This window comes from Acipenser ruthenus, chromosome 20 (assembly GCF_902713425.1).
Source record: "Acipenser ruthenus chromosome 20, fAciRut3.2 maternal haplotype, whole genome shotgun sequence".
NCBI lineage: Eukaryota > Metazoa > Chordata > Actinopteri > Acipenseriformes > Acipenseridae > Acipenser > Acipenser ruthenus.
This window is the reverse complement of record NC_081208.1, coordinates 1816159-1831108: the sequence shown is the minus strand read 5'-3', so window position 1 is coordinate 1831108 and position 14950 is coordinate 1816159. Positions and strand designations below refer to the sequence as shown.

Sequence of the window (14950 nt, the reverse complement as noted above, 5' to 3'; positions counted from 1 at the left end):
GTAGCTGAAATAAAGAGAAATAGCAAATTGTAATTTCCAGCCGCAGGCAGTTACGCTGCTTGCTGCTGAACAGGAACAGACTTTACCGAGAGTTTATTTCATAGTGTAAAACACATTTTACAGGGCAGCAGGGGTCCTGTTGTAGATCGGCAATGTGCATATAAAAATCCCATTTATTTTCCCCTCAAACGGTTTGTTTCTGTTCACTTGTTTTTACTTCTTTCTCTTCTGTACAGCAGAATGCGTGGTGTTTAATGGAGACATCATTTATGTATTGGTTTCCTTTGCATGCCGTCTCGTTGATATTTATGAATTCTGGAATATGAACGTATACAAACCTGTTTTGTTTATAAACCAGGTTTTAGCTTTGCTTTGAATATTTGCTCCAGTACTACTTGTTTTATATAACTAAACCCTTCAAATATGCCGTTGTCTCATCTGTTTGCTGTGTTCCAGGCTTCACCAACTACATGCGCAGTCCAGCCGGAGATATTTTCAACCCTGAGCAGTATGAAGTGAACCAGGACATGAGTCAGCCCTTGTGTAACTACTTCATCTCATCCTCTCACAACACCTACCTGATGGGGGACCAGCTCATGTCCCAGTCCAGGGTAGACATGTATGCCTGGGTACTGCAGGCAGGCTGTCGCTGTGTGGAAGGTGAGGGGACGGTCACAGCAGTTAGTCTGCTCAGTAGTAGTTTATTATTAGTAAGCAAGTAGGCAGGAGCAGCAGGAGTAGTTGTAAGCTGGATGGCATATGCACTGTATTCACCTGACCTACGCACGACCACGTTACTGGATCCTCAGCGCATGCTGATGCAGCTAATATGTCACTGTAGATGTAATGTGTTGTAATCCTAGCTTGTTGCACCCTATTTCATATTGTATTTTATTAGTATTATTTGCAGTTACTGTATTTAAATATGAATTTTGCTTTGTAACCCTGTACTGCCCTGTAACACCTGAACGCCTGCCAAATAAATAAATAAATAAATAATAATACATAATTTCAATTGACCATCAGGTGGCATTAGGTGATTTTAGCCAATTTTTTTGTATTGGCACACCCCTTTTAAAATGGCTTTGAATTGATTCCTATTTTTTTTTTCTTTGCTAGTTGACTGCTGGGACGGCCCGGATGGGGAACCGATTGTCCATCATGGTTACACTCTGACCTCCAAAATCCTGTTTAGAGACGTCATTGAGACCATCAACAAGAACGCCTTCGTAAAAAACCAGTAAGTGTGACGCTCCCAGTTCTCCCAAATCCATGCAAATCTTTCAATGGAAAACAAGTGGCAATACATTTTAACAACTGCAGCGACGTTACAAACTGCATACAGTCTGTGTGTCCCTTTCCTTCTATGAAGAGGTTAATATTGTCATGCCAGTGGCATGTCTGGAGCCGTGATTGATGTCCTCAGTAAATGATGATGAGTATTGTTGCGCACCTTATGCTGACCTTAATCCTCCCGGCACGGATCCACAATGCATTGCAGCAAGGCTCTTCACTCCCTGCTTGTTCTGCTCTTGTTCTGCTTGGCAGCTTTGTTAGGTAACGCATGTTTTGAAAGAGTCTGCTAATGATTTAGTCAGGGTTGGTAAACTTTTTTTGTAATACCAGCTTCTTGATTAATCATTTAATTAGTCATGGTTCCTGCAAGAGCCTCTCCTCATAAACAAAGGCATGATCTACATGACCACCTAATTGCGTGCTGTGAAAAGATTTTAATTAGACTGACACTGCTGGTAATAAAACACTTTTACCAGGGTATGCAGAGAGAGTGTGAAAGTTGGTGTTGAAGCCAATGGATTTCTAGGTTTGTAGACATGCTTTTAATGGAAAAGAACCCTACACCTGAAGCAATTCTATAGCAGGTCTGTTTAAACCCATTGCTTTAAAAAAAATGAAAAAAAAATGGGGGGAAATAATGCATAAGAAGCAAAGAGCTGGGATTACGGTCTGTGCCATTCTTAACTGATTTCATTGACGCACACTGTCCCCCACAACAGCACCAATTCAAACTATTTTTCTATTACAATTAAAATGCATTACTTCCTACTAGACTCTGTCCTTTGTTAAGTCCTGATTTCAGTGAAGGACTGAAGCAAATTCTGAATGTGTTCCAAAGTATTAAAATAGCAATTTGCACACACCAGGGATGAAAATAAGACTCCCAGTTGCGTAGAAGTTTGATACATTTCTGGTTTTACTATGAGTTTAAGAAAACACTCCTGAGCTTGTTATCTATACCCTGGGGCTAATCAAGCATGGATTAAAACCTGTAATGGGTGAAACTGCTATTTAATAGGAGTCTTATTTCCATCCCTGCTTACTTATGCAATGAAGAGGCCCCTGTTACCCCTGTGTGTGTTTTTTTTTCTTTTTCCCCAAGATACCCAGTGATCCTGTCTCTAGAGAACCACTGCAGCGTGCCACAGCAGAAGAAGATGGCCCAGTATCTGGTGGAGGTGATGGGGGACAAGCTGGATTTGTCCTCTGTGAATATGGAGGAATCGGGACGCCTACCTTCCCCGGAGGAACTGAAAGGAAAGATTCTAGTCAAGGTAGAGATCTCCTATATCCAACTGCAGTTAGGGAACCCTGCTGTAGCGGGTTTGCGGGTGACCAGGGGCATCTGCAAGATTTGCATGACCAAAGATTTGAACCCCTTCAGGTACACCAGGAGTTGAGCGCTTATTCAAACGGTTTCTTTTTAAAAGACATTTGAGAGGGACTCAAGTATCACGAGGAGGAAGCTGACAATGTGGTTGACCAGATCCAACCTATCTGTATATTTTAAACCCTGTTTGATGCACCTCATTGCTAAAATACGAAAGTTAACACATGGTGCCTTTTAAAGGGTTAAAATTAAAGTATGATAGAGTGCAGAGCTGCTGTTCTAAAAGAGGAACATCTCCGCTAGAGAGCGCACTTTGTGTGCAATTAAGTAAACCAGCTTTTATAAAACGCTTTGTACAAATCCTGAGTCCGCACATGTGTAGTGCAAACAGCTCTGAGTTCAGACATCACAGAACCCACCAGCACACTTAACAGTATTCATTTCAAGCAACGGCTTAAAAAAAGAATGCTGGTGTATAAAATTTTTTTTTAAAAATTGAAAAAAGTGACAAAACATTGTACATTGGACCATTTTGAACCAAAGTATTTAGTTTCTGTGCAGTTTTTTTTTTTTAAAACATTTTTGCAGACACTGGTGGACAAGTTAAAACGTGCAGAAACTGGGAAAGTTGCGCAGCATTGTATTGTAAGCTTTTCTGTTAATACCCTCCCTTTCAGTTTTGAAAGGCTCAGAAGTTGAACTCGGATCAAGGCTAAAGTTTCAGGCCCCCCCCCCCCCCACTACAAGAGCAAAGGTTTCATAAGTCTAGCACTCATTTGTTCTGTATTCAGATCGCTTCTGTGTAATTAATTCCGTTCCCTTTCACAGAGCTGCATTGCACTTCATCATCAAGCCAATTAGCCATGTCATTGGGCTCTACAGTACAACTTGGATGGCTCACAAGCTTTTGAGTTGAGGAGGTGATTCAACGTGATTCCAGGAATGTGGAAAAAGCTTCGATTTTTATAGCTAAGCTGTCACCTCCAGGACTGATCAATTACTGTACCTTGGAATCTTGTCACCTTGTGCTCATTGTGGCATTCGTTTTTCATGACACGCTGCAATGGGGAACACTGTTGGCATTTCATGTTCATGCGCCATTTAAAAATAATGTAAAAACCATATGAGCATAATTTAGATCTTTTATTTAACATCATGTAATCAAAAGAACTACAAAATGATATTGCAAAAGTGTACTGGAAGCCATAATAGTAATAGTAATAGTAGAGTGTTAGATTTTGAAATGTCACATTGTCAGTTTTACATCAAATACAGTATATTGGAAATCCACAAAGTGGTAGGTAATTCAATATGTTAACGTAACATCATTCAGCAGGTTTCATTAGTTAATTCTGTGTGATGCAAAAGGTTTGGCAATAACTGCACATTGGGATTGGGGGGCACTATCAAACGTGGATAGATGGAGGCTGTTTTTGAATAAGAATGCTTGCAGCTCTGAAGACCGGAGCGTGTTGCTTACCTGCGGATTGGAGTGAAACAAAGGTGCTGCTTTTCTCCCCAGGGAAAGAAGCTCCCTGCAAACATCGACGAGGATGTGGAGGAGGGAGATGTGTCTGACGAAGACAGCGCTGATGAGATCGAGGACGACTGCAAGCTCATGAACGGAGATGTAAGAGCAGCCCTGGAGAGCACATGCACACACACGCACAGACGCACACACACCACCTCATAGAACACCCTTTTAGATTAGCTTTGTGACGTGAATTTTCATGCTTGGCTGTTAATGTTAAGTTGTTTTTTTTTTTAATGGGAGAAGGACATGTATTGTAATCAACAATAACTTGGTTTTATTTAATTGAATCAGCAAGTGGTCAGGTAAAGATTGCACGCTGTGCCCCAGTTTGAGAAAAAAAGAAAAGAAATCTTTCTGCAGTAGAATGGCCTGTCTTGAAATTCTTAGCGCTTTCGTATCTTCTGTTGTAGGATCTTCAGTGGTGCATCTCTGGTTCTTCTGAGAACTGAGATATTAAAAGATTAGAGGTGACTATATAAAATGTGACAAGGAGGTTAGTTAGCACTTTTAGTGAGCTAGACAAAGGAATCTTCAATCCTTCTCAAAGTCTGCACACTAACGGCTGGCACACACCAGACGCGATGCCAGTTTTTAATTGGCGACGAGATACTTTCGCAGTGACATTACCATACACACCAGAAGCGACACAGAGGCGATAGGACAGGTTTGAAAACTGCCAGGTCTATACAACTGTTAAAAATTGCTATTGACAAAACTATGATCAAGACTAGTACATATTCATCAACAGGATGTGGAAATTAAGAGTGTCTTCTCTGACGGTATTTCCACACATATGGTAATAAATCATACACACCAGGCTTATTCAGTTCCTTCAAAAATTGACTCGCATATATTGCCTTTCAAATCTGTCTCTTTATAGTTGTGATGGCCTTTGTCATAAAGCTCTGGGTATTTTTTCCAGTATTCTTGTTTCCTCCGTCATTCTGGATACCGCTTCACCCTGCTGGACCACATGCATTGAAGCTGTTCTCTGATTGCTCAATGCCCTAGTTGACGTGTGACAAATCGCAAACAAATAAGATTCAATCCTATTTATTTCGCACTGCTCCTGTGTCGCCTGTGGTGTGAAAGTATGGGTTTTATTCATAATGACGCATCGCTGCACAGTTTCGCTTGCTTTGCCTGGTGGGTAGTAGCCTTAACAGTTGGGGAGCGTTTGTCCTCAATATTGTTGGAGACCAGGTATGCCAAGGTTGACCGTGCATATATTTGCTCACTGTTTGATTACAAGCCAGGTGCATCAAATCCAAGGGTTATAGGTTATTTGTCACACGAGCCGCACATCTGTTGCGGTTTAGCTTGATCATAATGGCTTTGGAGTTGATTTTCAGTAGTATTTCACCTCAAAGCTGCTGTAATGTAATAAAGAAACCAATCTGTTTGTCTGTGTATTTGCACATCTAAAACCGTTTCTCTTAATTCAGTCTGTAATTAAAGTGGCTCTGTCCCATATCTCACAGAAATTATTCAGCTTGCAGCCTTTGATTATAATTCAACCTCTTAGAATTGAAGGTTTTATGTTTTGTTTTATTTTTGAGTCAGGCCAGTGAATAAATCAGCCAAGACGGTTTTGTTATCCTCTGATCATGTTTGTTAGATTTTCAATTTGAGGCATGCTGCTTTTTATATGGATGTTGCATTATTAATAAGTATTATTTTTGTAGAACTGGTGTATGCAGATAACATCACTCTATCAGTTGGCCATTAAGCTCAAAGTCCTTTTAAAAGGTTGATGGTTTGTGAGGGTAGGACATGCATTTTATTTTATTTTTTGCTTGTATGTGGTGCATGGATTGGAGGGGTGATGCAGTTTAGACCAGGTCAGCTGCAAAAGGACAGAATTCCTTGGAGATTTTGGTGCACCATTTTCTAAGTGAAATAAAAAAAAGAATCATGCCATTGGTCCAATGCTAGTGTTGTTCCTGTGCTTCTTTTTAAGTTGTTGTTTTAAAAGTTCCAAATCTTCAGCAGTTTTAGAGGTGCAGTCATCAACTACGTAGTTTCCTAATCAAATATTGAGCCGGTAATAATCAACCAGAGGAGATGCATTGAGCATGCTTTATTATTCAAAAGCAAGAAGCAAAATGAATGTGGGGGGGGGGCTCTTCATGAAAGTATGAAAACACAACCTGTGCTAGAAATAGAACATATACCTGAGACATGAGACTCCTAGTAAAGGACCAGGACAATTATTCAATCTATACATATTTAAATGACGCAAAACAAAAACCATGGTGATCAATATTCAGTACATGGACTGATCTTGTCTTTTTGCACAGTTTTATTTCACTTTGTATCGCAGTTGAGCGCAGTAAGCGCCCCGTAGCCGAAGCTCAGTATTCCTGTCCCAAAGACACACACAGTCCTCTGAGAGCAGGGTACATTGTGCAATTTGTGAGCTGAGCAGCAAATGGAGCAGAAGGCATTTCTGAGTTTCCAATGCGATCTGAAGTCGATCTTCTGCCTGGATGGGTTTTATTATTATTATTATTTTTTTTAAAAGCCAACCAGAGACTTGAATAATGAGCGTGCTCAGTCTTGACTTGCCGCCTACAGTGTGTGTGTGTGTGTGTGTGTGTGGAACAGCTCTGTCTGGAATCTGTATCCATTCAATCTGTCACATGCACAAAGCGTTTTCAGTACAGTAAAGCAGAGCTGCTGTGTTTCGCTGTGTTTTATGATCGGTTGCTTGGAGGTCTTCAGTCTCTTACCTGTTCTTACCCATTCTTTTCTCTCTGTCCAACGTGGCATGCTTGATATGAAGTGGAAGGTACTGTATACCAAGATTACATTGAGGAATTGCATTATACATGACACCCATCGAAAGCAATCAGTCCTCTGTGCCACGCATTACGCCCCTTGGCGAAGTTCAAAGACAGTATTGAGATGTTAAGATGGTACAAAACTTCATCCAGCTGTGGATCTCTATGTACAGTATGCAGATTTAAAGAAATGGCATTTTCTGCAACCCGGATCACATTTAAGCAAACATTTAAAGAACCTGTCTGCAGTACACCTCAATACTGTCCAGTACTATCACAGGTGTATTCATTTCCCTAGCAAGAAAAAAAGGTTAAGATCCCACTTGCTTTTTAAACTGCAGTTTCAAATAGGTGGCTGTAGGTGGTGCTATTGAGCAAATATTACCCTTTACTGTACAGACAGAGGCCTTTCTTATTTCTTCTATACAGGAGAATGCATTCATGCATGTGTTTTATTTTTTATGTTTTTATTTATATTCATTGCATGCAAGTAGGACTCTTGTATATTATTTTTCTTCTTAATTAACCTTCTGCAGACAGTTACTCCACCTTATGACTCAGTTTGACTCGATAAAGCATAATAGTTTGTTGTTTTTTTTTTTTCTACAGTCCTACCAGGGACCCTTAGTCCTTTTCGACCTATACTATTTTTCCCCCTCTTACTATTTATTTATTTATTTATTTATTTATTTATTGGCAGTAGCTTAATATTTGTGTTTGTTTTTGAATAATTGCACCTCCTACTGGTTGAGATGTGCATCTGCTCTTAAGGAGACAGTGGGAATTCCAGAACCTTTCTGCATTAAAGCACTTTTACTTTCTCAGCATGCCGATTCATCCTGACTTCAGTGCCATGTCATTTCTTAAAGGTCTTCTGGACCAATCTTCATTTAGTCAAGTTTTCTTTTTTTTTCCTTAGTTTTTGGAATGATTTTGTAGTAGCATTTTAAACGGTCAGCTGCAATACCTGCAACCATTCACTTAGGCTGTAACGTAGTTATTTATATTTATAGAGCCCACTGTCATTGTACGTCCCAATTTTAAAGTTTATTACATCTGATCATATCGTTTATCTCCTGCCATGTGCTGCATGTCTTTCTAAATAGACAACCTTTAAATGATCGCTCAGTGATCCAAAACCCTTAATCTGGCTTGCCTGGCACTGCTTGCCAATGTTCTGTTGCCCCAAACTCACTGTCGTGTCTCTGCGTCCAGACCTCTGTGAACAGGAAACAGGTGGAGAATGTGTCAAAAAAGAAACTCGACTCCCTGATGAAGGAGTCAAAAATCCGGGACTGTGAGGACCCAGACAGCTTCGTCATCGCCACCCTGCCATCCTCAGGAAAGCCTAGCGAGAAAGCAGGCCTGAAAAAGGTACTTTTTTCCGATTGATTCACTGCACCTGTCTCTCAGCTTTTTGTTTTTTATTTTTTGCTGCTTTTTATATAAATGCTGGCCATGTTTGTTCAAGGGAGTTAAATCCGTTGTTCAGTATCCACAATCAACAGCTGGTTCAGTGGCCGAGGGACTTCTCACAAGGATTACACAGATGAAAAATGAAGTCTTGACTCCCTGTTGCCAGCCACAGTGGTGCATGTGGTTTGAGGGACTGCTTTCACTCCTCTGGTGTTACGCTATTGCCTTTTCCCCGAGCAACATCCGAAAATGTATTTTCTCCAGGAATCTAAACGTAACTGATGGCAAAACTCCATCCAAACAGCCTTAGTTAAACTTTACAGCAATGCAATGGTAGCGCTACAGTGTGTCTCTTGCAAGCTGTCAGAATGGCATGGCTGATGCAGTGATCGCTTTGAGGCGTCCCCCACCCTCCTGCATGATTTTTATGCTTCGGCTTCCTCCTGCATGTCTTTTGGTAAAGATGAACGTGCAAAATAACACCGCTTTTGCGCATGCAAGGTCACACATGCAACAGCTAAACCGAATTAAATTCTCCTTCCTTCCTCTTCTAGCACAGAAGTAGTCCTGCAGCCGGGGACAAACACTTGGTGAGTGGCTATTCCTTATGCTTTGAAACCGGTCGGCCTGCTCCACATCTTGATCGGCCCTCTCAAGCATGGACTAGATGAGATTCCTTTGGCAATTATAGATAACATAGTCCAGACAGTGATAAGGGGCCTTTTGTCGCAGCCTTTCTGTGGTCTAGTGAGTTCCCCCCCTCTTCTTTTGACCTTGTTCCCTGACCATTTGGCTGACTGAAGCATAAGGACTCATCTGATTTAATACTCGGTTTTAAATTATTTGTGATATCAAAGCTGTCGTGAAAAGCTAAGTGAATAGGATGTTCCCCTCATACAAAACGTGCATCTACAGTATTACGTATATGATGCATTTGGTATTTAAGAGAGCTTTTAAAAGATGCCAAGAGCATTTTTGGGGGGTACCCTGAAGTGTAATGTGCACAATTATACAGGTATGTAAAAAACAAATAGAGGTAATGTTTTAAAACTATTAACAAAAAAAAAAACGAAGACTTGCTTGCGTCAGATGTAACTAGCAGGGGCGCAGTCAAACTTGTGCTTTAAGCCCCGGCAGCCATGCAGTCTAATTAAATCCAGACACGTTTCATTGTCAGTTTAATTAAGCTTCCACTGAGTGGCAGTCTTTTGTCTTTTTCCTGTAATAATGATACATATTTAGCGTCGTTCCACATTTGCTGGGATCATTTAACGGTGCTAGTATCTGCTGAAAGCGCAGCGAAGCGTGTGGACCCTTTACTAGGCTGGTAATGAACCATTTAAATTGGGTTAGAACAGCCGTCCCTCAAGGCTATTCAATCACAGATACATTGCGGAGGGGAAACGAGAGACATAATTAAAGCTGAATGCAAGGCACAGGCATTTAGGAATGGTAATCGTTTAATGTACCCCCACTGGCTACGTTTTTATAGAAAACATCTTGAAGATGCTTGAGAATACATTTATCAATAACTTGCTTCTAATGTCATTACGGGCTTATGCAGGGATTTATTTCAGGGTAACTGTGCAGTCCGCCATAGAAATATATTAAAAAAATATATATATATATATATTTTTTATGATGCAGCAAAAATACATCAATTGCTTGGTTCCTTTTCATTAAAGTGCATATTAAGAAGGGATATTAGTTTGGTATTTGGCTCTGAATGGCCAGCATTTAAATCTTTAATTTCAGGTCCTTGTTGATGAATTATAGTAAAAACATTTTCTGGGTGTTTCACTTCTTCCTCATTAGTTAGTTACGGTTTCAGCGTCCTGATTAATCGAGCCAGTTAAGTTCAGGCAGATTGACAGTTCAAATCACTTCCGAATGCATTGTGCTCCTGACACAATGGAGCATTCACAAACCGGTAAAGCGCAATACACGTGCCAGCGGATTGGCTGGGACTTCAATCATCGAAGACCTGAAAATGCACCTCTGCCTAGACCATCCATCGTGGCTGAAATAATGGAGAAGAATGATGTGCCGAGTTATGATGTGTTCACACACCGCTTATGAGAAAAAGATGAGCGGTGTAATATTGTGACTCTGTGCTGTTAATGGGTGAGGCTGTCAGAATCAATGAGTACAGCTCGTTTTTGATGACTAAAGAGGCTTGATAAATGGATCGCTTTTTATTTTTCTGGGCATGACAGGTTGGCGGCCGTCACAGCAAAGCCCAATACATTGTAGTTTTGATTTCAGTCCACTTTCTGTGTAAATGTCACAAAACTGCCCATTCCCCCGGGAGGGAGGGGACTGACTGACTGACTGTCTTGAGGTGTTCATGCTGGATACGTTGTCTGATCTGCACGAGGCTTTTCATGTTCTACAAGTTATGAGCGTTCCAGGAATGTGTTGTGTTAAGAGCTGGGTTGTTTTTAATACCACAATGTAGGCTAATGTTGTAATATGCAACATAACTAGGAGGCTGTGTGGTCCAGTGGTTAAAGAAAAAGGGCTTGTAACTAGGAGGTTCCCCGGTTCAAATCCCACCTCAGGCACTGACTCATTGTGTGACCCTGAGCAAGTCACTTAACCTCCTTGTGCTCCGTCTTTCGGGTGAGACGTAGTTGTAAGTGACTCTGCAGCTGATGCATAGTTCACACACCCTAGTCTCTGTAAGTCGCCTTGGATAAAGGCGTCTGCTAAATAAATAAACAAACAAAATAAAATAACTGCTGTGTTTTATGTCTGGGATTTACTTGTTAAAAGCATTCTGAAATTGTGCATCGGTAACCCACATTAAAGTCGAACAAAACCAAAAAACTTTAAAAACAAAACCACTCTAATTTGTGTTACAGGATAAAGGTGAGGATGGAGCAGACCCTGCCGAGGACACGAACCCCAACGCTAACAAGAGACAGAGCCGCTCGTTCATGGGGAACTTCTCCAAGCGCAAGGTCTGCTTCCACAGTTCAACACAGGAGAGGGGGGGGTCTGTTCTAGAGAGCTAGAGAACTAGAGATGCCATTCCCCTTAATCATTTGAATAACCGTAGTGTTTAGATGAAAGAATAGACTGCTGGGACATCTGGACACCATGTCGTTCTAGGGAAGCTTTTTGCACATCTTAAGCATGTCGAATTCTGGGATGAAAAGATGATTTAATTGTGTCTTGAGTGCTAATGTAATAGGCTAGACGCTGCCTTCCAGTCTTCCAGTGGAGGACTGGATCATTTAAGAATAATAGACCGATTAATAACATTCTGATACAACCTGACTAATATGGAACCCTGTCAAAAGAGCCTAAACAGTGTACAGTACACAGAGGGCAACTAATAAGAGGGGTGTAAAGATGCAGGACATCCTTCACCCGCAAAATGAAATGACATTTTTTTTGTTAACAGAAAAAAACAGCGAAGCTGAAGAAAGCGTCCAGTTTCGAGGACGACGATGATGACCAGGAGAATTCTGGGACCACTCCCAGGGGGGCCGTGTACCACGGCAGGTGAGGCTGATTGCCACGAGTCACAAGAGTTTCTGTTTTGTTTTAGATCAGTACTGACTGCTCAGATCCAAGTTCTCGAGGTGTTTCGATTTTATTTCGATTTATTTTTCTGTATCCAGGATAAGCCGGCAGAAGAAGACCATGAAGCTTTGCAGAGCTCTCTCGGATCTTGTCAAATACACCAAGTCTGTCGGCGTCCATGACATTGAGACGCAAGGTGGGTTCATGGAGCAATCATGGACCTCGTTGATCCTTGTTACTGTGTTTTCCATTGAGGAACCACTTTTAAAATGTGATTTTCATACAGATTTCAAAATGAATACGAAATCAAAGCTATCAGTGCGAGTCCTGCTTTTCTGAAAGTTAAAATGTAACGTTCAACGTGAACAAGTAACGTTAATACTCCTACTGGGAAATCTAGCCTCCCCGTTTTTGCTCACAGTGCATGCTCCGCTCCTGACGTCCTCTCTGTTTCTCCCACTCCGAAGCGGCCTCCAGCAGCTGGCAGGTTTCATCCCTCAGCGAGACGAAGGCCCACCAGATCATGCAGCAGAAACCCAGCCAGTTCATTCACTTCAACCAGAGGCAGCTCTCCCGCATCTACCCCTCCTCCTACCGCGTCGACTCCAGCAACTACAACCCCCAGCCCTTCTGGAACGCTGGCTGCCACCTCGGTAAGGAACAAACAGCGGAAATCTTTTCCTTTTCTTTACTTGCTTTCTTGCAAAGCAAGATGCAAGAGTTCAATTATTTTGAGTCCCCCACAGTTACTTGCTGAATGTGCAGAATTATACTGATGATCTGAAGTTCTAATACTGTTTATAAGATTAACTGTGATGTACAAACACTAGCTTTGAACAAGTCTCTTCTGCAGGTGTCATTGGTTATATTTGCATACTGGAAGAATTCTCCGATTTTTATGTAATCATGTTGTTACTTAAACACAAATGTATTTTTCAGACATACCCTATGGGTGCTCAACAATACATGTCTTTTATACCAGAGGAATAATTCAAGCATGGTAGCAGCTCCAATTACTTTGTATGTTCTTTGCCCAAACAGTTGCATTGAACTACCAGTCAGAGGGAAGAGTGCTGCAGCTGAACCGGGCCAAGTTTTATACCAATGGGAACTGTGGATACGTCCTCAAACCCAAATGCATGTGTGAAGGTAAGGGAGATCAGACCTAAAGTACCTACAGCGTGGCTGGCTTTGATATCTTCATTGGGTAACCAGCTGCAAGACTGGGGAACTGCATGCTGTCAGACATACGGTACACGATGCAGCCAGAAGGGTTTACCTTGGTTTTAAAGAGTAGGAACATGAAAGTACTGCTTCAGCAGAACTCAAGCAGAGTACCAGCTGTGAAAGGCACGCAGGACCCTGGCCAGAAGGAGCTGTACATGTATCCTGAACGCTAGGGGTAGGCTGATATTCGTACTTGGAATTGCCTTTAAGAAGAATTTATCGGCTGGTATTAAATAGCCATTGTTTTGATTTAAAAGAAGAAAACCTGTCCTTCCCTCACTTTTACAATTGGCTGCCAATCAACGGCAATTAAGTTCCGCACTGAGTGTTTTTTAAAAGCCGATGTGGTTGTGAATTTTACTCTTTTCCGGGGGGCACTGACTTTTTTTTACTGCCCCGGATTGAAAAGGTGAGGGAAGGACAGCGTTTCATGTTTTGGAATCAACGCATTAATAAAAGGATGTATGTACTGTACAGTAATACCTGCTGATAAATACTTCTTACGAGTGTGAGTATCAGCACACCCCTACACTGACGATGCTCTGAGCAGCTCCAACCTGCAGAGGCTTGTGAATAATATCCAAATTGATTTTATCCTGGATAGTGTAATTGTGTGTGTTTGTGATGCTGCGTATGTTTGTCTGCTTCAATGGCTCTTGTCTCTCCCTAGGTGCTTTCAACCCAGTACTAGAGGACCCCCTGCCAGGGCAGTTGAAGAAGCAGCTGGTCCTGAGGATCATTAGTGGACAGCAGCTACCCAAACCAAAAGACTCCATGCTGGGTGATAGGGGGGAGGTAACGGCATCTTCTTTTTCTTTTTTTTTAACACCACTTTTTAAATGTGATTTCATACAGAAGGAATCTCCCGAACTTCAGTACCGTTAATATTGCTAATAGGAATGGTTTTGATACTTTGTCACGTGCATAGAAGTCAAGATACTGTAATTCAAGAGATGATGAATGTACACTGATGGCCTCTACTGACATGAGAGCAGATTGCACTGAAATAAACCTGAACCTGAATAATGGACTGTACTCAAGTCTATTATTTAATGACTTGATTACCATGCCGCAGACTTAATAAAAACGCTATTACCATTGCTGATCTTCCCTTTCATGCCTCTGTTGCAGATTATTGATCCTTTCGTTGAGGTGGAAATAATAGGATTACCAGCCGATTGCTGCAAGGAGCAGACCAGAGTAGTTGATGACAATGGTGAGTGCTACGGTAGCTTTGTTGCTTAGCAACACAGGTACCGAAGGCCTTATTGAGAAGGTTTCTTCCACTGAACACAATACTGTATTGAGAACTAATGGATATTGTTGCTATTCATGGCACTGCCTACAAACCAAAACATATGCCAAGAATTGAATGTTAATGCTTCTGATAAAGGCTGTTGTACAAAATAAAGTAATTGGAGTTGGAAATATGAGTCAATGCCAAGAGAGGAACTGAAGAGCCAATCCAAATACACACACACACAAAGATAAAGTTGCATACTGCGATATACTTAAATATTCAGGTTTCTGTATACATGTACATTGTCCTTCCTAATTGCACCCTGTTGAAACATTGCATGCACTAACAGTTCCGGCCGTGTGTTGAACTGATTTGGATGCCTCTGTTTTTGACAGGCTTCAACCCCATGTGGGAGGAGACTCTAGTCTTCACTTTGCACATGCCTGAGATCGCACTGATCCGCTTCCTCGTGTGGGACCACGACCCTATTGGCCGGGATTTTATAGGACAGCGAACGATAGCCTTCACCAGCATGATGTCAGGTAGGGCCGCCTCTTTTTAGTACCATTTCTTTCTTTGCAAAAATCATAACA

General features: G+C 41.5%; 1 protein-coding gene across 8 annotated transcripts in view; it reads left to right on the top strand.

The window, feature by feature from the left end:
- The window catches only part of LOC117426093 (1-phosphatidylinositol 4,5-bisphosphate phosphodiesterase eta-2-like), a 105831-nt gene that overhangs the window by 77918 nt on the left and 12963 nt on the right, over window positions 1-14950 (top strand). For 6 of the 8 annotated variants that reach the window (XM_058993062.1, XM_058993064.1, XM_058993063.1 and 3 more), the window contains exons 7-20: window positions 457-660; window positions 1120-1240; window positions 2399-2570; window positions 4149-4256; window positions 8159-8317; window positions 8914-8949; window positions 11224-11322; window positions 11769-11869; window positions 11989-12086; window positions 12358-12543; window positions 12932-13039; window positions 13788-13912; window positions 14249-14333; window positions 14753-14899. In XM_058993062.1, coding sequence (XP_058849045.1) covers window positions 457-660; window positions 1120-1240; window positions 2399-2570; window positions 4149-4256; window positions 8159-8317; window positions 8914-8949; window positions 11224-11322; window positions 11769-11869; window positions 11989-12086; window positions 12358-12543; window positions 12932-13039; window positions 13788-13912; window positions 14249-14333; window positions 14753-14899 — 1749 coding nt within the window. The remainder of the gene's footprint in view (window positions 1-456; window positions 661-1119; window positions 1241-2398; window positions 2571-4148; window positions 4257-8158; window positions 8318-8913; window positions 8950-11223; window positions 11323-11768; window positions 11870-11988; window positions 12087-12357; window positions 12544-12931; window positions 13040-13787; window positions 13913-14248; window positions 14334-14752; window positions 14900-14950) is intronic. The other 2 variants (XM_058993061.1, XM_058993065.1) reach the window with 2 other exon arrangements.